Source organism: Phascolarctos cinereus, unplaced genomic scaffold (assembly GCF_003287225.1).
Source record: "Phascolarctos cinereus isolate Bilbo 61053 unplaced genomic scaffold, phaCin_HiC Scaffold_4;HRSCAF=312, whole genome shotgun sequence".
In the NCBI taxonomy this organism is placed as follows: domain Eukaryota; kingdom Metazoa; phylum Chordata; class Mammalia; order Diprotodontia; family Phascolarctidae; genus Phascolarctos; species Phascolarctos cinereus.
In genome coordinates, this window is record NW_027555847.1 from 840,890 (window position 1) to 862,554 (window position 21,665).

General features: G+C 52.6%; 1 protein-coding gene across 37 annotated transcripts in view; it reads right to left on the reverse strand.

The window, feature by feature from the left end:
- The window catches only part of CLASP2 (cytoplasmic linker associated protein 2), a 142,167-nt gene that overhangs the window by 14,915 nt on the left and 105,587 nt on the right, over nucleotides 1-21,665 (reverse strand). For 21 of the 37 annotated variants that reach the window (XM_078151986.1, XM_078151984.1, XM_078151977.1 and 18 more), the window contains 6 exons: nucleotides 20,663-20,913; nucleotides 19,590-19,653; nucleotides 12,600-12,763; nucleotides 7,760-7,838; nucleotides 7,603-7,656; nucleotides 325-468 (listed from right to left, as the gene is read on the reverse strand). In XM_078151986.1, coding sequence (XP_078008112.1) covers nucleotides 325-468; nucleotides 7,603-7,656; nucleotides 7,760-7,838; nucleotides 12,600-12,763; nucleotides 19,590-19,653; nucleotides 20,663-20,913 — 756 coding nt within the window. The remainder of the gene's footprint in view (nucleotides 1-324; nucleotides 469-7,602; nucleotides 7,657-7,759; nucleotides 7,839-12,599; nucleotides 12,764-19,589; nucleotides 19,654-20,662; nucleotides 20,914-21,665) is intronic. The other 16 variants (XM_078151989.1, XM_078152000.1, XM_078151988.1 and 13 more) reach the window with 1 other exon arrangement.

Below are 21,665 nucleotides of genomic sequence, written 5' to 3' on the forward strand. Positions count from 1 at the left end.
CCCAGGGCACTGGTCACAGTGGGCGCCCCCCGACAACCGCCGCACGTGGATCTGTACAGTCCATTTCTAAAATAGAAGCATGCCACCCTTTGGGATACCTGTGTTTACACAGCCCACACTCTACCAACGTGATCTCGCTGGATGCTCAGTCCCCCTGGGAGGGAGGTGACATTAGGAGCCCCGCATCTTGGCCAGGTGTGCCACAAAGCCAAGGCTGAGAGACGGCTCAGGTCTTCCTGAGTCCAGGCCTGGGGCGTGGAGGACAGGGGCGCCTCTAGCGGCCGGATGTGTCTCCGCCCCACCCCCTGCCCCCGATCCACATACCTTCCTCACGTCAGAACTCTTGGGTTCCGTGGTCCACGTGATGATCCGAGACACGGCCAGGCGCGTTTCACTGGAGTTGACAAAATCCCCCGGGTCCATCTGCTGGGCTAGTGTCTCGATGTACTTGAGGATGGCGACTTTTACCTGCAAAGTCAGGGAGGGAGAGAAGAACATCAGTCAGTGTGGGGGGGTGGCTGAGGGCATATTTACCCCTTTTAAAGAATCCACATGCTGGCCCCCCAAACCAGTGCGGGGGCTAAGTCAGTCATCCCTGACCAGCCTCAGAGCAACAAAAGGAAGTGAGACGAGTGACCCCACGCAGCCCAACTCATCTTCGGAGGATGAGCGGCCAAGGCGACAGACCCCGAGCATCACACCTTCCCTCGGTGGGCACAGCCCCTGCGTGGATCACACCCACCCTCACCCCCACATGCGTCACGCCTTCCCTCGGCTGCGTCCCCCAGGACTCCTCCAAGCCTTACGGGGGGGTCTCTAGGTACCTCCCAGGCAGGCTTTATTAGAAGGGCCGTCTGGGGGAGCTGGGCACACACTCAGGGGTCTAGTGTCACAGACGCAACTCAATTCCACAAACAGTTACTATGAGCAAGGGGTAAATAAGAGAAAGTTTTCGGGGGGGCACTTTACTACTTGGCAAATGCTAGGGATGAGGTTGATTTTCCCCCAGGCTTCTTGAAAGGCGAGGCTAAAAGATGTACAAAAATTTTTCCAACACTGGGAGAATCACTGATGTGAATACAAACTTTCCAGGTGGGCTGCTGGGAAAGACCCGACTCAACGCACATCACTGCTCCGTGGATTCTACACTCAGGATTTCCAAATGTTTAAAGATGTGACACTGATATGCCGCAGCCAAGGAAGACCAAGCTACGACGTACTGACATGGGGGGAGGGGGGGAGCATTTATGCGGCGCCTACTGTGTGCGCTGTGCTGGCGCTTCGCCGACAGCATCACTGGACCCACACGAGAACCCTGGGATGTGGGCACTGCCGTCACCCCCGTCTTCTCTTTTTAAATGAAAGAATTTATTGTAAGAGTCCCTTTATGCTCTCGGTCTCTCCTTGCCTTTGTACAAAGCAGAAGAGAAACACTGGCTACTTTTACAACTCTGACGCGCCCTGGGAACAGTGCCCACAGCCCGGCCTTTCGACACGTCAGGCCGCTATCCCTTGGAACAAAGGCTGTGATTCTCTGGCCTGTCCTGATTGGCTGGACTCTCACGTTCCTGACGGCAGAACTGGGCTGCTCAGCCTGCACACCCACTTTCTCCAGGACGATGCGCTTGGCGTGCGGGGTGCCCCTGAAGGGGCCGGCCTTGAGCACCGTGCCCAGGTGGGCCTCCCTGCGCGGCTTGTTGGGCCACTTCTGGTCCCCCTGGTGGCCGTGCAGCTTCTGGGCCATGCGGGGTCCGTGGCACCTGCCCATCTTGCTGCTGCCCCTCCGCTCCTGGAGCCCATATCATCCCTATTTTCAAGTTGAGGAAACTGAAGCAGACAGACGTGAAATGACTTGGCCAGGGTCACACAGCTAGTAAGTGTCTAAGGCTCCAGGCCTGGCCGCCTCGTGGCTTTGTCCAACAACCTCACAAAAACAGAATACAAAATCACCTCCTGAAAGAAACCCCCCTAGGATGAAAACTCCTAGGAACATCACAGCCAAAATCCAGAACGTCTGAGTCAAAGAAAAACTACCACCTGTAGCCAGAAAGAAAGAATTCACGTCTTGAGGAACCAGTCAGGATCACACAAGATTTAGCAGTCACCACTTCAAAGTAGTGGAGAGCTTGGAATATGTTATTACAGAAGACTAAGAATGGAGGCTTACAACCAAGAATAACTTACCTAACAAAACTAAACATAACTCTATGGGGAAAAAATGGACCTTTATGGAAATAAAGGGGCAGCTAAGTGACACATTGGAAAGAGCTCCAGGCCTGTAGTCAGGAAGACTTGAGTTCAGATCTGAACCCAGATACTTACTAGCTGTGTGCCCCTGGACAAATCACTTCACCTTGTTTGCTTCAGTTTCCTCATCTGTAAAATGAGCTGGAGAAAGAAACAGCAAACCACTCCAATATCTCTGCCAAGAAAACCCCAAATGAGATCAAGAAGAGTCAGACATGCCTGAAATGCTGAACAACAACAATGAAATAAAGGACTTCTAAACATTACTGATAAAAGATTAAAACCAAGTGGAAACTTTGAAGAGTCAAGAGAAGCATAAAAAGATAACCACGGGAAATCATAAGGGAATAACAAGGCTAACTTGTCCCTTCACAATCCTATCATCATCAGGGGTCATGGAAAGTACCTGATTAGACAGAAAGGCAAGGAGTGGTTCTGTTATGTTTCGACATCTTACAAAAAGAATGGAAAGGCAGTGGGAAAAGAATACACTTGGGTGGGGGGAAACAAAGAAGAGGAAGCATGGGAAAATTATCTCCCATAACTGTGGTGCCCAAGTTATGCATAGTCTATGCAAATAAGAAGGAAGACCCATGTGGAGGAAGGAAGTGACCCTTAAAACTTACTCTCATCTGGACTCACCAAGGGAGGGAAGAACACAGGCACAAACACAGTGGGTCCTGAAGTGTGCTTTACTCAACAGAGAAAGAGGAGAGAATGTGGCAAGGGGAGAGGGAGAAATGAAAGAAGGAGGTTAGATTAAGGGAAAGAAGAGTCCTAACCAAAACAAATTCTAACTAAGGAGGGTGGACTTCAAAGAGGGGTTAAGAAACCAAAAAACGGAGAATGTATTATGGTCTCTGGTTGAGGGATTAGAAAGTAAAACCTAACAATATGTTGTTTACAGGAAACATACTTGAAATAAAAAGATGCATACAGAGTTAAAAGGGGCTGGAGCAAAATCAATTATGCTTCAGTTGAAGTTAAAAAAAAAAAGGCAGGAGGTAGCAATCATGGTTACAGACAAAATGACGGCAAAAATAATGAAAAGAAGTAAGCAGAGAAAACCCATTTTGATGAAAGAGGTATCCATGACAGTGAGTTAATATCAATACCACACATCTATGTAACAAATGATCTAACACCTAAAAATTTTTTTTAAAAAAGTTAAATGAATTACAAGAAGGAAGAGATGGTAAAACTATAACAGTGTGATGGGGGGTGGTGACCTCAATAGTCCCTCTCAGATCCAGATAAATACGAACAAAAAATAAACCAGAGAGAAGCAAAGGGCTCGAACTGAATTTTAGAAAAGTTAGACCTGAGAGAGCTTGGGAGATGACAAAATGGGATACCTAAGTGCGGTATCTCTACAAAACTGACCGTGTGCAAGTACATAAAAATCTCATAAACAAATCTAGCAAAGAAAAAGTATTAATGCATCTCCTGTGGAACCTAGTGCAATAAAAGGCCGCTAAAGAAACAATCACAAATTAATTGGAAACTGAACAACTTAACCCTAAAGAACAGGGAGATCAAGAGTCAATCCTAGAAACTTTAATTAATGCCACTAAAGACAATGGCAAAATTGAGATGACACGCTGATGTTTCTGGCATGTGGCCCATGGGGAGGGAGGGGAGGCGGTTTCAGGGTTCTGAAGGAGCAGGCCCCAGAGGCAGTTCTGCCTAGAGATGAACAAGAATGCTCTCTCCAGCATCTCCCACAGGTGGACGCCTCAGACTCAACTTATCTAAGACCTAAAGCCATGCTCTTCCCCCCTACAGCCCACAGCACTGCCATCTTCTGTCACCCAGGCTCCTAACCATGGCATCATCTTCAACTCCTCCCTCCCTCCCCTTCACTGGACATAACCAATCTACTTGCCAGGTTTTCTCCTTCTCTACACTCACACAACCAACCTTATCAACTCTTCCCTTAAAAATAATTCAGGTGAAAGAGACAAAAAAATTTTTTTTTCCATTACCTAATTTACATGTAAGACCTCCTCTCTTCTCCTCCTTTATCAGGATTTACATAATCGGCTCCTTCCACACAGCAGGGCAGCATTTATGGATTCAAGCTGGGCTTTGCAACCATGCATGATATGTTATCTAGATGGCTATGAAAAAAACAACTGCACAATGCAAGTCTTGAGGATGCCAGGAGAGCTTTAGGGACATTTCTCTCCAAAGTACTTTGACTGTTCACCACCTTCAGGTGAATATCCTGAGTTAAGTGTCCAGAGCAAAACAAATGGAGCCCAGCTGACCTCACCTCTTCAAAGGTCATGATCCGTCCTTTGACTACCACCACAAAACATCATCTCTATGAAGCACCTGCAGCAGACAAGGGAGAAGCCAGCCATCATCAGGCTCTCCAAAAGCTGACCATGTGGACAGGGAGGCCAAGATGAAGCCTCCAACAGAGACTGAAACTTTGCATCCAAATGGGTTAACGGCGCTGACTTCCATTGTCTTAGGAGCCAGGGAGGGTGGTATTCTCCTGCCGCATCCTGTTAGCATCAGCCCGAGTACAGGATGGTCGCACGGGCCAATACAGTGTTGGTGATGTCAACGACATCCTCTGATGAAGTGGAAGGCAGTTTCATGGAGACTATAGGATTCCATACCTAAGAAAGATGGTTGGAAGAGAGCTTCCAGGCACTGATCCCTTTCTGCCAACAGGGAGAGCAAGCTGTCTAAGTTAGCACTAACAACTTTTCTCAGCGTCACACATGATCTCCCTCTTGGCCGTGATCATGAAGCTGCAACTCTTCCAGCTGGGAATTTAATAGGAAGTTCATCAACAAATGAATGACAAAGCGTTTATTACAAGCATGTGAGCTGGGCACTGTGTGAAGTGCTGGAGAAAGAGCCCTTGCCTTCAAGAAGCTAATATGCTAATGGGGGAAAACCATACACAGCCTCAAGACGGAAGAGGAATGTCAGGGGTCCGTAAGGATGGAGAGGGCCACAGGCAGCTCACTACGCCTCACCGATGAGCTGCGAGCTCCTCTCGGGGGTTGGCTTGTGGGCGCCATTGCCTGGTTCGGCTCTCCAACCTGAAAGTCCCTAACGTCCTTAGCAACAGTGCACTCACACACTCGCGCTCTGTTGATTCATCCTCGGCTAAACAGCGTTGTTAGCTCAAGCTCAGCTAGCTCTAGCACAGACATGTGTCAAGTATTGGGACATTCCGGGAACAAGAAGTCCAGCCCGGGGGAAGGGCACAGCCAGGATGAGGCTGCAAAGAGACGCGCCTGTTGATACTTTGATTGGAATTCGCATGAGAAAACTTCTCGGTGTCGCCTGTTGGTAAAGAGATGTAAACCCTGTTGCTTTGGCCGCTGTTGCACTGGGGTACGCTCCCGTGAGTCAAAGACATAAAACGCTGCGCTGCACCAGAATAAACGGAGCTGCTGCCATCTTGCCTCCCGCCTCATCACTTTGTGCTCGAGACAGAAGCTGGACTTGAGTCTTTGGGGAGACAGCGGAGAGAGCCAGTCGCGTGACAGAGGAAGAAAGTAGCACCTTTGTGGACGATGGCAGGATGTGACATGGGGGCTGACCAAAGCTATACAGGGCAGAGTACTGGGTTGTGTCAGGAGTGGGGAGGAAGAGCACCGTTGGAGTACTGGCTGCATGATTTGGGGGTAAGGGCTGGGCAAAGACCCAGACAGAGGACGGAGGGCCTTCCCAGATGGCCACAGCGTGGATCACAGCAACCCTGGAGTCCATCCTAAGACCAGTGATACAACCAAGGGCATATGTGGACAACGTGGCCTGGAGGGCACTTTAGGGTCAAGGTACCTCCCGCGCACAGGGTCCATACCAACCATCAGACCCACATGTCTGTCTGGGGTACCCCAACATGGATGGGAAGACAGACTGAGGGGCACTGTCTTTTGCATAGCCAACTGTGCCCGTCAGGAGACACTGTCAGTAACAACGAGGCAGGCCTGCTGCACCAAGGGACTCAGGAGTCTTTCCCAAGACTCTCTGGATTCCTCTCGGCAGCTCCACTGGCCCAGAAGGGGCTGGTGCTGTCTGCTGAGACCCGTCTGGGGAAGATCCTCAGGCTGGCTCAGAACACATGTCCGGGACAGCCAACAGACCGGGGCCCTCAGCAGGAAGCCCCCAGCATGCCCCTTCTCTCCTACATCGCTCTAAGCATGCAAGGCCTGTCCTCCTTCAGGCCCCTTCCTGGAGCACATCTTAATCCCCCTCCCCTTTCAATCCTTCTTCTGATTTATTTTCAAAGAAATGCTTCATGCTCCACCCAACCTGGAGATGGGAGAGGTGTCCTCAGAGTCTCTGGGGGGGGGGGGGGGGGGGAGCACCTTCAGGGAGCACGCCTCCCTAAGAATCCGGAGTTCTGGATGGCGGTCTCAGGCTTTTCCAACTTCTAGAACCCTGTCAAGGGCTCCAACCCTACCGGATCTCTGATGCTCTTCCAATGCGCTGCCATCTTTCCAAATGAGCTGTGAAGCACGGCTCTCTACCCCCAGTCCCCTCTATCACTGGAGGAAATTTCTAAAACCCATTAGTCAAACGTGAGAAAATGGGCAAAGGGTAATCAAGAAAACAGGCTGGAAGCATGTCGTGAGGAAACAGGTCTGGCTACGCTAAGGTTTATGGAGAAAGCCAAATGGGAAGAGGGAGTGGGGTTTTTTCCCAATACACACAGAAGATTTTTTAAAACCAAGATTACACAGATAAACCACACTGAGGAATTAGGATGGGAAATACAGTCCAAAGGTACAGGCCTGGAAGGAGACCCTTCCGTGCCCCCCCCCCCCAACTGGTTGGGTAGTACCCAGGCTCAAGAACAAACGATACAAACAGCATATTCTATTAAAGGTCACGACAATTTAAATGCAGCACACACAAGATGCAGCCCAAGCAGTCCTCAGAGGCAAACGCAAATTCCTGAAGGAGATATTAGCAGGAGAGACCAGAGGAGAATGAGCCGAGTTTGCAGTTAAGACATTAGTAAATGAACTCACGAACACCTCCAAATGCAAGCACGAGGCATGAAAGGCTCTACTAAGCAAAAGAGAGAAGCATGGTTAAAATGTCAGTGGCCTGGTCTGTAACCGGAGCACATGGCGGTGATGGCTCCTCCTTTGAATGTGGGCACCAGGAATGCCTGCACAGAAAACCGTCTGTGCTCCTGACTGAGGTGGAGGCAGCACGGCAGACACCCACTCAGTGAAGCGTCGCCCTAGGTGAGGCGTGCCTCCCTCGCAATGGCGGACATCGCATGCTCAAAAGTCCTTTGCCAAGTTAGTTAGCAGGCAAAGCAGACTTTCTCAGAGTGTAGGGGCAGGGAGCGTCAGCGATGCAGACAAAAACCTTGGAGCTCCCAGGGGAGGAGCGCAGCTGGTCCCGCAGGGTGGGCTGGACTGCCTGAAAGTTTATAAAAACAAAATCCACCAGTTGAAACGTCTTTTCATATTGAGAGGGGACAGATCAATCTCTTTATGGAGAATGTCGCATTCTGGGCTCTTACCTTTAAGCTCGGCGTCTGGGTCTGATCCACAGTGAACCTCATCAGAATGTTGAACTGAAGGTCATTGGGGAAAGACTCTCTGGAAGAAAAGGGCAACAAGTGAGACCAGAACCACCACCCCTGAAAACAGACCGACGGCGCGCACAGCCACGGCGACTCTGGTCCTTACTTAACTGCGGCCAGCCAAGCTGACTGTCAACCCTAGTGTTCACAGCCAAAGGCCTCAGCTACCGGTCTGAGCAGAAATGAGTGGCTATAAAGCTAAAGCCAAATAGGGAATCCCTCTCAGGCAGATGGATGCTTCCACCCGGGCCCAAAGGCACCAAGAAGCCGCACGTTTGAGGACACCTGGTCACGTGCCCTGGGAGCTCATAATCAGCCCCTGACCCAAGAGAGGAACGGCAGGTAAACTCCAAAACCTCTCCCCATTCCAGATGAGGAAGACCGCAGCCTTCAGGAAGAGCATCTCAAGGCTGCCCCCATGTGACTGACATGCATGCCGACTCTCCCTCAGTGACTCTGGCATGGATAGGAGGTCTAGATCAGCCTGTCCAGGACCACCCCAGGATGACCACAGAAGGCAGACAGCAGCATCGCCCACTCAGATGACCCGGCTGCCCAGGAAAAGGCAACTCTCACCAAGTGCTTTCATTTCCATGGACTGCTGGTCCTGTCAGTGTGGACACTCTCTTCAATGGTGCAGATTGCAGCACGTCCATGTCTTCCAGAAGAGCTAATGAAAGGAACCAAATGGACTCCAAGGTACCATCAAGAACAGTGGGATGACTGGAAGATCACTATGAATGGACATATCTTATTTAAAAAAAAACAGGAGGGTGGGATGAGGGCGACATTGTATATTAAGAAGGCATATTCTTTTTTTTTTTTTTGGCTAGGCAATGGGGTTAAGTGACTCGCCCAGGGTCACACAGCTAGCAAGTGTTATGTGCTATATGTCTGAGGCTGGATTTGAACTCAGGTCCTCCTGAATCCAGGGCTGGTGCTCTATCCACTGCGAAGAAGGTATATTCTTATGTGGAAACCTGGGAATGAGAGGGGGGGACCATGGGGGAGCTATGTGTGTGACAGTTTCCCAATGGAGGGAGAAACAGAAGTGATTTTATTATTGACAAATACGAAAAACCACCCGTAAGTTTGGGATGAACAGACCCTTAGTCTGGTCCAGAAACATGGTACTGGAGGGAAGGAGGCCTTCAACATCTCTTTATCAAAGGCAGAGCAGGGAGTAATTTCTTGTCATAATGATGGTTTTAATCCTTCAAAAGGTAAGACAAACCAACAGAGAGAACTCTATTCTGGGTCTGATTCTCACCAACAGGAAGGAATCTGGTGTGGTAAAAATGACGAGAACCTTGTCGGGGGCAGGGACAGGGGGAGGAAAGTGAGTATTTCCCCCTCAAGCGCCACAGAAATGAGGGAGGCGGGACATAGCCTGACATGAGCCTGAGATTCTTGGGGAGCCGGTTTCGAAGGACGCTGTAGAATTTTAGAGGCAGGATGGCCAGAAAGGATAGGAAACTCATGGATGAAATCCTAGAAAAGGGTCAATAGCTTCACCAAGGAGGAAACCCTGAGCAGAGACGGGGAGACGGGCAGAGAAAGAGCCGCTCCACTTTGGTCTCGCTCGCCCCTGCCCCACAAAGGACAGAACCGCGGGGCTGTATGCCAGCAGAGATCGGCAGCTGTGCACATCGATGAAGAAGGGCCAGTGCCGCCACGGGCAGAGGGGGACGAGGCAGAGTCTGCATGCGGAAGAGTGGCAAAATTCCCTCGGAGTCTGGGGCGAGGGGGGTTAGCAAGCCACAGAGAGGAGGAAGGAAGCTGGGTTTACTGAAGAACACGACGGGAGGGATTTGGAACAGGTGGAATGGAGAGATGGAAACAGTTGCTGTGAAGGGGCCAACACCAGGCTGGTGGGGGGTCTCCAGGAATCTGCACGGCCCTGCGTTATTGAACGCTGCTCTTAATAACTTGGTTCGAGACAGAGCTTCCAGCTGATACAAATCTGGGAAGAGTAGCTCCCACACTGGGAGACTGAGTCAGGATCCAAAGAGCTGACAAGTTAGCCAGAGCACTAGGCTGCATCTAAGAAGATGAAATCTACATCATTATACCTTGGATTTAAAAAAGAAAAAACAAAAAACTGCTTCAAGCATAAGACATATTTAGAAGGATTGTAAAAGCCCTTTACATAAATTAAGCATTAATGGGACAACTAGCCACCTTCTAAGAGCTGACGGGACCTGGGGCTGTCTTAAGAAAGGTAGGAGGCCTCGCAGGAAGGAGGAGGGGAGATTTCTTCTGGGCTCTGTCTGGGTCAGACGATACCGGACAATCACGTGTCTCTGGCACCAGCACTTAGGAAGGATGCGATGAGCTGAAGTGCATTTAGAGGAAGATAATCAGGACAGTGAAGGGCCCTCAGTACAAGTCACTCGGAGGGCTGTCGTGTAGAAGAGTGGTGCTTGGCCCAAAGGTGGACCAGGAGCAGAGGGGGAAGGTGCAGAGGCACATCCTTGTGTGCCTGATGGCTTTTCAAGAGGGCCGATTCCTCTTCCTTGGAGGTCTTCAGGCAGGGGCTAAGTGGGTGATCACCGGTGGGGATCCCGGTGGGCATGGGCTGGACCAGAGCCATCCTGTCTGAAATCTCATGGCCACCCTCCAGCATTCCCCTGCTTGCTGCACTCTCCCTACAAACTGCCGGCAGTCAGGTGCGGTGGCCTCTTCCCACATACCCTCCACAGTTTGGATTCTCCAGAGATTACGGCTTTCGATTTCAAGGGTTAAAACTTGCTAACAGCAGCCGAGGCTTGTCTTTCCTTCCCAGTCAGTCTTGGGAACAGCTCACTGGCTGCCCGCAGCACACGCAGGCACTGAGCGGCCATTTGGTAGCAAGTGGTCTGAATGATGGGCCTGGGACTCCCTTCCACTCAGTGGTTGGGAAATGTCATTTAGGAGGTGTGGGTCCCCCCGCCAAAAAACAGCCACCACCAGTCAGAAGCATAAGGAGAGGGAATCCCCTTCCGTCTGCTGTGGTTACCAGCCTCTAGGCTAATGCGGATTCCCCTCATTAGTCCTCATTAGCAGATCACTGCTGAACCCACACCAGGCACTTCCTGATTCCCAGTCGTGGGCACTCCCCGTCCTCAGAAATTACGCCGTATTAGCATGGTGGAATGAGAAGACCCAGAAGGCACTCTGCAACCCTGACATATCGGCTGCTAACGTTCTTGTACTTGTTCTGGACTGAGTGCTGGGTCTGTGGCCTCACGCTAAAGGAGGCAAACCTGGACGCCTTCTTGGGAGCCGCTTTCCCAGCTGGCGAGCGCGGTTGGGTCACCACAAAAGCCCCATGAGACTTCAGGCCCGTGCTATTATCACAGCCCCCTCATCACTGTCCTTCCCCTTTCCACTCTTCCTCAACAGAGCTGACAAACGGCTCCCTACTGTCTCTAGGACACTAAGAAAGCACTCAACACTTGGTGTTCCCTATCAGATTTCGGTCCTTCCTTCTGGACTGATTAGACATTCCCCCACGCTTACATTCTCAGGCCCAGCCCAGGCTCCTAGATGCTACTTCCTACACAGGAGGGCACGCCAGGCTCACAGGAGCTCCCCCAGGCTGCCTCCTGTACCTCGGCTGACCCCCATGACTGTACCTGAGGGGGCATCTTCCGCCCTGGACCCCAGTGGGCTCATCCCCTTAGGAGAATGGAGGTACCTGAAGGGCACAGCATGCTTCTTCTACTTGACAGGCCCCTCTTCTTCCAGCTTCCTCTGGCCCCCTGATACTCCCTGCCTGTTCTCACGGGTGCTGGGGGCTCCCTCCCTCCCTTAACAGTCTTAACCACAGGGTCCCATCCTTGTGGGGAGCCGCTTTCTCCCTCCAACTCTGCCAAGGGAGACATTTTTTCTCCTTCATTTTTCCGCCAGGCCCACACAGCTACGCAGCCCAGCGAATGAATCAGCGTGCCCTTTACCCCTCTTGCTAGGACTGCCCTGCCCACTGGAGGCTTCCTCCTCCTCACCACAGGCTTAACCACGGCCCTGTCTGCTCACAAGCTGCCTTGGCCAGCCCGACGTTTATCCCCTTCCACCTCCTCCCCGCCTTCGCCATGTCTTATCACTCCACCCCAGACTCTGCCTCCCAGTGAAGGGTCTGCTGGGTGTGCCCTGGGCTCGTCGGCTTGCTTACTCACTGTCTCTCCTCCTCTCCACCTTGGGGGATCCCTGGCTCCCTCCAAGGCTCGCCTCTGTCCTCCACTGAGCTCGTACCCACTTATCTACATACACGCCCATCCCTGCTGCCTACCTCTGGCCCGTGCACAGGAAAGGATCACCAGGGATGGGTGGCCTGATTTTGAACTTCTTTCTCCTGGTCTCCCCAACCAAGTGCCCAGCACAGAGTACACATCAGCAAGCACTTGGCAGACAACCTCCTAAATCATTGGGGCCAATCTGGATTCCAGAGCTCTATCTGGGAGGTCCAGAGAATCTCATCTTACCCTCCTTCTGGAAGCCCAAGGGATGTGTTCCCAGCCAGACAGGCACTAAGCTGCAGAGTAGAACCCTGAACCCTAGGCTCTGCGTCCAGACCTGAGGTTCTTTCAGACACCCCGTTTTAGCTCAACTCCCCATAAACTAATCTTACACCAAATGGCCATGTTACCAAAAGTATGGGCATTTCTATTAAGATTAACAAATGGAACCCATCTGAATAATCTGAAATTAATTCAGAAAATTACACCCCAAGGAGGGCTCCCTTCGGGGTCACACCCAGAAGGCCCAGAGCCTGGGGGCCATCCCTGGAGGGCATTACCTGGTAATATCCAGGGCTTTCTGAACTTTGGCCTGCACGGACCCAAGCAAATCCGCTCCTGTTTTCTTCAGCAGCTGGGTCAGCAGCACAAAGAGCCAATCCTGAAGGTCATCTTTATGCACCTGGAGGAAGTCCACCAGTGTTTCCAGAAACATGCTGAAGACCTATAGTTGGCAGAGATGTGGACGATGAGGAGAGAAAAGGCAGGGAGAAGGACACACTGACCCTCAGGCTCAACTCAAAATGGAACCAGGAAGGAACAAAGGAGCCAGAGGCAGACGAGGCAGTGATTGGCAGCCAAGCAGGAAAACAATCTGTCTTGCCTTTCAGCGGGCTCTGCGATAGAAGAGGACACCTCACACATGGCCCGGCTTCGGCAGAACTGGGACAATTAGCTTCTACTCCATGCAGCGTCGCTCGAGAAAGGAAACCTCGCCATGATGGCTGACACACCTAAGGCCTCCAGGCTGCCGTGGCCAAGGCCGGCCAGGGCAGGCCTTCGGCGGACTCCCATGGACTCGGTGACTGCACGGGCCAAGACAGGCCCGCTCGGGGGCCTTCTAGCCGTGACAGCAGCCCGCCTGCCATCGGAGGCCACTGACCAGGAGGCGACAGGGGCGATCTGGGCTGGCCAGGCTGGCCCCAAGGACTTCAACCGCATTCAGCTTGGGATGGGAGGGCAGGAAGAATATGATAGCAGACAACTATGTACCTCTAAGTACTCGCTAGCTTAGTCCCAAGTCAACACTACATAATGATCCGTCAATGCAAAGAGGGAAAACAGGCCAATTTCAGGTTTTCTGGCATACGTGGACATTCAAGTTGTTATTTTTTACAACCGACCCAGAGGAATGTTTAGACAGCCTCTAGGATAGCCAAATATATTAGATAAAACATAAAATGCCCAAGGTCAAAAGCTCTGGCTAATTTCTGGTAAAGGAAACGTTCCCACTTTTTGAAATGCCGAGAAAAACACCCGAGGGCACAGGCTTCGGGGCTGCCTCAAGCGCTGAGCTGATCATGTTTACAGAAAAGGGCCTAGGTACGATGCTGATGACATGACACATACTGTAATATGGGGCTATGAATCTTAAATACTTAAGGTGAACAACTGATCAGTGGTGGTGGCGGAAAGAAAGGCAGCTCAAACTTACCAAACAAGACCTTACAGGGAATCCAGACAAGTCGACTTTCCTTAGCGTGTCCTCTCCTCTTTAGGATGTACCTAATTAACAAAAAGGGCCCTCCTGCCTTGGAACCAGGGTGAAGTAAACTAACCTCAGGAGAGCCACATCTGGAAGACAGAGGGCATGGATTTTCTATCGGTTGATTGTAGACTACAAAAGCAACTGGGCACGTCAGAGACTCCTCCCCTAGCGTAACAAAATCTTCCTGAGCACAAGCACACCCTGCAGAGGGCACATGCGCCAGACACTGGCCTGACCAACCTCAGCACCTCCTCCAGACAATCCCTGCCAGCAGACGTCCACAGACGTGGACAGCTCCAGGAGCATGCACTGGCCCAGTGGTCTCTTCTTGGTCCTAAGGTCTGGGGCTCAGGGGAACAAAGGAAGGCGTTTCCACATCCATCCTCCCGAACCGGACTTTGCTCCAGATGCCGTGACATGCATGGAGCCTGGGCCAGGAGTCAGCAGGACCTGAGTTCAAATCTGGCCTCAGACACCTGCTAGTCGTGTGACCCTGGGCAAGTCCCTGCGCCTCCATCTGCCTCATCTGTAAAATGGGGCTCCTCCCAGGGTTACTAGGAGGAGAAAACATAACAGGTACTTAAGAAATGCCTGTCTTCCTTCCTCCCATTTCAGAACTTGATGCCTGAGAGCTTTCTGCCCTTCAGGGTTCAGGCACGTGGGAGAAGCCTGGGCTGGGGAGCTCACTCCTCCCAAAGGCTCCACCAAGCGCCATTTTTGAAAAGGTGTGGGTGCCTTTTTATTTTTATTCTCTTCTTGGGTCCTTTGATAGGAACTGACTGTACTTCTTTCTTCAACGCTTCCTAGCCTGCCTTCTCCACCCGTCCCAGCCCCTCAGAGGGCATAGCCTTCTAGAGGGTAATGAAACAAGCATTTTTAAGCATCTACTGCGTACCAGGCACTTTTTGAAAAGGGATCTCATCTGATGCCCACAACCGCCCCAAGAGGAAGGTGCTCGAATCATCCCTATTTTACAGAGGGGGAAATGAAGGCAGACGGACAGCTTGCCTAGGGCCTGGTCCCACTGCTAGTATCTGAGGCCAGGGGCGCATGGGGGTCCCTCTCCCATAGCTCTCCTGCCTCCAGGGTCTTCGGCTGATGCTTGGAAGTCGGGCAATCTGAGGTACTTCCCCACCCCCACTGTCCTTCCTAAAATCAAGTGCCTCCTTCTGGATGGGCCTGACCAGAGGGTGCGGGGTGGACTTGGAGGCCATTAAAGGCCCAGATCTTTTCCAAAGGATCTCCTCCTGCCTCTCCCGTCTTAGACTCTCCACGGACCCCTACCTGACTCCTTCCCCTCATATTCGGCCCAAACAGAAACAAGAGGGCCACAAATCTGTCCAGAAGGTGCCCTGTAAACTGACTTCATTTTAAAGTGTCATCTTACCTCTGTTTCATTTTACTTTTATTTATTTTGCTAACTCTCCCCCGTCCTGCTTGTCTCTGATGGGCTGCCCTCCAGAGGATGGCAGCTTGCCTCTGACACACCCATCAGGGTCTTTCTGGACCCTGACACCCTCACAGTAAGGTCATCTGCAGATGGATGGATGTGCCATCATCTCGGACCCTGTCAGGGTCACTGGCTCTTCTGAGCCTCTGGCCCCCTGGATCAATCCAATGACTCATTTGGGCAACAGGGTTTACTGGCATCTAAGCGACCACAGGGCCACTCTGTCCTTGGGAGGTCCTGACAAGATTGGTTACTGACTAGCGGCCAGCTCTGAGGTTCCCAGGGCTTCTTGCCCCGTACCCCTGGGCCTGTCTGATGGCACAAGGGGAATGCCAGTGGGGCCGCCTGCTGCTCACCCACGTGCCGCCAACGTAAGAGATGCCTGACTGGAAGAGCAGATCTCAAGTTCTGAGTCGTTCGACCTACCCTCCATCTTCACTGTTGCTACTGGCCACTGGCAAAGAAAGAAGCAGCAAACGTGTTTGGCTGAGGAAGTCAGGATGTTTTATTTCCTAAGATAAAACTAGAAATTCTTTGACTAGCGATGACCTGGAGTCTATGCTGTCAGGGGAGGCGTTCCCTTACTTAGCACTCCTGACAGCTGCATGAGCTCATCTGAGGGTCAAGAAGCAAAAGGGAGGGAGCCTCTGAGCCAGCCAGTCTAGCGCCTCGCTCTCAGGCTCAGAGGCATTCAGGGACGCCCACGGTCACACGGGCACTGAGGAGCACGCGGGGGCCTGAGCTTGGGCCTCTGACGGCCGATTTGCCGCTGTCCCCCTGCATAGCAGCAGCCTCTTGTGACCCGATGGGCACAGGCTCCCCACGTGCTTGCTGAACAAGAGCCTGCTCAGCTAAGGATGGGGGGCAGGGGCCAGGGGCCAGCCGCGTTAGGTGTGCCAGCCATCATCAATTGAGGACAGAAGAACAGAACCCAATTATGTCAGTTAATTAGTAGATGAGAAAAGCACATCTCCAAACAGACCCACATGGTTTGCATAATTGTAAAGAGGGTTGCATTAATTGCAACAGGTCTGACACTGCACGAATCTTCGGGAGAGAAAAAGTAAGAGAGAAGAAGGGTTAATGTCATTGTCATGCAGCAGTTAGGTTTCCAACAAATATGAACCAACTTACTCTCTACCGAGAGTTCCGACACAGGAGACAGCATGCAAAAAGAAAAGGAAAAAAAAGAAAAACACACACATTAGTTGCCATCAATGCAAAGTCCCTGTATGGAAGAAAACACAGAAATCAAAGACGACCAATGTGGTTCTCCAAAATCTCATCCTTAATGTGACCCTCTCTTCCGACGTGAGCCGTCAACGGCAGGGGAGCAGAGCCCAGACCTCGATTCCTGGCAGAGCCCCTGGCCGCGGCAGCATCTGGCTGCGGGACCAGGGCCGGGGACCCTCTGCAAGGGAGCCCTCTTGGCCCAGCTCTGCGTGGGCAGTGGGAGGGCCAGGAAGAGAGCCAGAAACCTTCCTTCCCAGCCACACACTTATTTTATGCGTTAAAAAACCCCAGGGCTTCCCGAGTGGGTCCCTGACCAGGGTTGTGGGAGCAGGGTGTGTCAGAGGGAAGTCGGCTCTCTACCCTGCAATGCGGACCCTGATCTTGAGTCTATCTGACAAAACAACCTTGACAAGTTTTCTGGTTTAAAATGAACTGACAGGCAGCTCAGAGCAGCACAAATGAATGCCATTACTGTTGGACACTATTTTTGTTCATTCTGTTCAGCGTTTCCAACGACATTTTAATCTGGTTCAGGCTAGTTTTGGGTCCCGTGCTGTGGGCCGTGCCCCAGACTCTGTTCCTACCCGTGGCCATTCCTACAGCCAAGATGTGGCGCCTGGGGCAAATGTGGCCATCACCCCTCACAGGCCCGGCGTCCACAGGCAGAGAAAAAAACCACAGCTTTACACAGGACCTATGGGTCAGCTGAGTATCCATGGGGTGTCTGCAGATAGTAGATAGGGTGGAGCATTTCACAGAGGAGCTGGGTGCAAGCAGACATCCCTCCTCCCCCATCTCATCCAGGTGGAAAAGCTAGGCTGCTGTTGAACCCCAAGGCTCTGCCACCGCTCCTCAGGAAGCCCATGGCCTACTGCTCCATGTGGCTGCTAGGAGGATGAGGCCGGCCAGAAGTTCTCTGGGGGAAAGGGCACCCCCTCTGCCCCCATCCAAGCTGGAGGTCCCTGTGTTGGCCAGCTGCTCTGCCATGGTAAGGGACAGGAATGGAGCTGGCTGGCAGAGCAGGGAAGGTCCAGGAGTGGGATATAGACACACACACACACACACACACACACACACACACACACACACACACATCGATATCTATGTTATCTACACACACATATATACACACATAAATGCAGTTTGTGTATATATGTGTAGACGTGTGTGTATATGTGTGTGTGTGTGTGTATTATATGTTGCATTGTATCCACTGGGGTAGCTAAGTGGTCCAGGGGATACAGCTCTGGGCTTGGAAGCAGGAATACCCAAGTTCAAATCCTGCTGGAGACACCTGACCCTGGGCAAGTCACCTCACCACCATGTGCGTGCCTCATTTCCTTGCCTGCACAGTGAGGATGATAACAGCGCCTTCACAGGGCCATGGTGAGCCTCGGATGAGGTCAGAACTGTAAAGCGCTCAGCTCAGGGCCTGGTACGTAGGAATCACTCTATAAATGGGCGCTGTTATTACTGTAGTATAGAATACACACAATCATGCATTACATGCATGCATACACGCATGCCTAACTTATATTCACATCTGTCTCGCTCGCGACATCTCGTGACTTTTCAGGCCTTTTATTAAGGTTCACACGTGGAACAGTGGGATAGAGCGCTGCGCCTGAAGTCTGACTCTCACCTCGCCCCTCTGTGCCTCAGTTTCAACATGGGGATAAGAACAGAGCCTAGCCCCAGGGCTGCCGGGGGGCTCAGATGACACAATCTGCACTAAGTGCTTGACTGCGGCCAAAGTCAGTGCCTTTCGCTGTTGATGAGAAGGGCCCCTCCCCACTGGTGTTCCTTGTGAAGATGTAGTGGCCCAGGACCAGATGAGGGGCGGAAGAGGGAAGCAGAGCCGGCTGGCACGAAGGCTGCCAGAGCAGGAGAGGAAGGGGACGCGCAACCCCATCTTTCTAACCCCGCGATGGCTCGGTCCTCACGACTGAGGCCCTGAAGGGAGACGGGCCACTGAATAAGCAGCACCTTGTCAGGGCAGGTCACAGGACGTGTGCGTGATCCAAACTGGCCACAGTGTCCACTTCTGAGAAGTCCTTCACCCAGGACAGCTGTCCCTGGGACTCCCTGGCAATGCCTTCCCTCTCCCTCGGCTGGTGCCCTGCTCTGGCCTTCCTGCCTGGCCTGGGGCAGCCTGAGAAAGGCCAGCTGTGAGCGCTAGAGACGCCTGGAGGCGGCTCATCGTGCTCAGAGCTCTCAGTACACACCAACAGGTCATGACAGGCTAAGGCCGCTATCTCTTCTCCTGACCCTCATCTCCATTGAAGAGGCGATGAAGAATCTCCTTCTGAAAACTAACTTTCGGTTCTGGTGTAAAAAAAGAATCCTGCATTTCAGCCTCTCTGAAGTGTGCTGCATTATTTCTGGAGTGAAATGCTCCTTCACAGAAGAAGACAGGAGGCTGCCAGGAGGGGCAGCTGGGGAGCCCCAGAGCACCCACGCTCACATGGACCAGAGCCCAGTCCCCACCTCGGCTCTGCGCCTCCAGAAGGGATGTTCAGAAGAAAATGAACCTTCCAAGAAGGAGCTTGAGAGAGGAAACCATCTGTGCCACTGACTGGTCAGAGGGCCGAGAGCTTCCACTGGGCTATCACCTACCCTTTCTAAGGGACACGTTATACATAGGGAGGATGTTACCAAAAGGGGATAACATGTAAACACAGCGAGGGAGCCTGGGAGGCGAATGAAGGCCAGAGACCAGCCAGGGACATCTCGTGAAGGGGCTGTGGCTGTCCCTGCCCCACAGCCTGGCTCCTCCCATCAAAATCATGGTTAGAAACATTTCACAGCAACGAGAAAAGTCCACGTTTGAGGTCTGGTTCGGCCTTGGCTTTGCAGGTCTGATTATGGACTCCCATGGGCTTTGTGCCAGGAAAAAGACAGACAGACAGAAAGACAGACAGACACACACACACACACACACACACACACACACAGAAGGGCTGCTTCCCACTTGCTATTGGGGTCGGCACCCCCAACCCCCATGTGGGCAGCAGCACTGGGGGCCATACCGGCCACTCCGGCTTTTCAGTGCCCGTGTAGACAAGCTAAGCAGGCGAGGGGCTGTGATGTCAGACTTACCTTGCTGTGAGGGTCAGCGAACATCCTGGTGAAAATCTCACACAATCTTTTCAGCTCGACACGACTAGCAAAATGACAAAGCGCTGAATTAACGACCAGCCACAATTTCAAAAAGACATCTGAACCCTGCCTTCAGAAGTGTGACTAGGCCATAGTTTGCTGATCACCATATTGCACAGGGCCGAACAGGGGTGAGGGATGGGGCAGGATGGGGGAAGTGGTGACAGGGAAGAGTGGGCAGCGGAGGGGGTGTGGGTGTGAGTGCAAGAGTGACTGACACCTGGGGTCCGACAGTACCCTCCCGGGGTCTGGGGGGGGAAGGTCACAGACTAAGGACCCCGTGCCAGCCCGGCCTGCGCCTTCTGCCAGGCACTTTTCATCCTTCGTGCTTTCTGTTGCACTGACCATGTATCCAGGACTAGCCAGGATTCTGGAGCTTGGGGTCAGTTCATCTCCAAAGGGGATTTGGGGCTGTTTGGACTGGCCTGCTGACTTTACTGGGCTGGGTGTCTGGCTTTTCTACAAGATAAAGGCCAGTCCCTACCTTCAAAGAGTCCAAAGTAAAAAGGGACTGGAAAACACCCAGGCCCCCAAGAGACACCGCCATGCACAAAGCTCATGCAGGGCCTGGAGTCGACAAGGCCTGAGTTCAAATCCAGCTTCAGATCCTTCCTTCCTAGATCTAGGGCCCTGGGTAAGACCCTTCACCACGCCAGCCTCAGTTTTCCCAACTATAAAATGGGGGTAACGGCAGCACCTCCCTGCCAGGGTGGCTGCGGGGACCCAATGAGGTGGTATTTGCCTTCTATCAAGGCGCACCATGAGTGATGGTTAATTAAACTGAGAAGGATGGGCAGAAGATTAATGACTAATCACAGATTCCAGGAGGTGGATGAAGGGGAGCGGTGACAGGAGGGAGGGAGCTGAGAGCAGCTCGGGGTTGGGCAGGAAGCAAGAGCGGATGCCGGGTGGAGGCGCCCAAAGGCAGCGCTCCTTTGATGACTGCACCTTGACTCGGGGGAAGCCAGGGGATTGTTCCCCAGGGCCTGCGTGGCTCTCCGGGGCCCCCTCACCTCAGCGTCCGCTGGCTCCTGAGCAGGCTCTGAAGGCCCAGCAGGCCCTCCTTCCTCTCTGACCAGTTGGAGCTGGCACAGCGGTTCAGCACCTCGGCCACATCCTCCGTCTGCCGCATATAGGTGGGGATGCTGCCGTTTCGGGAGCTGTAGGAGCGCTCGGAGCAGGCGCTTGAGGCGTCGCTGTTGGCGTCGTCGTCCGAGTACACGCCACCGCCATATAGCTCATACCGCCTGCGCGCGGGCTTTTTCTGGGCACAGCAGGGCTTAGTGTGAGGAGACGTGTGCGGGGGACTGGCCATGCTCACACTTATGCCCTCTGCCCGCCGCCCGTTCCCAAATTGACGGCCCTTCCAATGGGCAGGGGAGGGAGCTTGCTCCCCAGGGCATCTCCTTCATCCCTGCTCCCTTTCCTTGAGGACTGCACCATGAAAGTTCCCAACGGCCAAGGGCCGCTGGCCTCGTGTCCATGCCATGGCATGCTACAGCCCCCGCCCCTCCCACAGCCAAGTGGGCTCAGGACCGAACCATTTCTGTGAGTCCAACTGGGCTGACCCGAGAAACCCGCTCTCAGCCTTCCAAGTCCGAGCAGGAAGAGAACACAGAAAGCTTCCTCCAGACCAAGGGCGGGAACCTGTGGCCTCAAGGCCATGTGGGGCCCTCTGACTGAATCCAAACTTCACAGAACAGATCCCCTCCAAAGGATTGGTTCTATAAAATGTGGATTCAGCCCAAAGGCCCTGGAAGGCCACATGTGGCCTCGAGGCCACGTGGGGCCCTCTGACTGAATCCAAACTTCACAGAACAGATCCCCTTCATCAAAGGACTGGTTCTGTAAAACGTGGATTCAGTCCAAAGGCCCTGGAAGGCCACATGTGGCCTCGAGGTGGCAGCTTCCCCACCCTGCTCTAGACTCTAAGAGGGGCTGGGGCACCCTTCAGACAGAAAAAGGAGGTGAGCGGCTGTGGCACTAAATCTGTGTTGAATGTAATTTGTGTGGGGA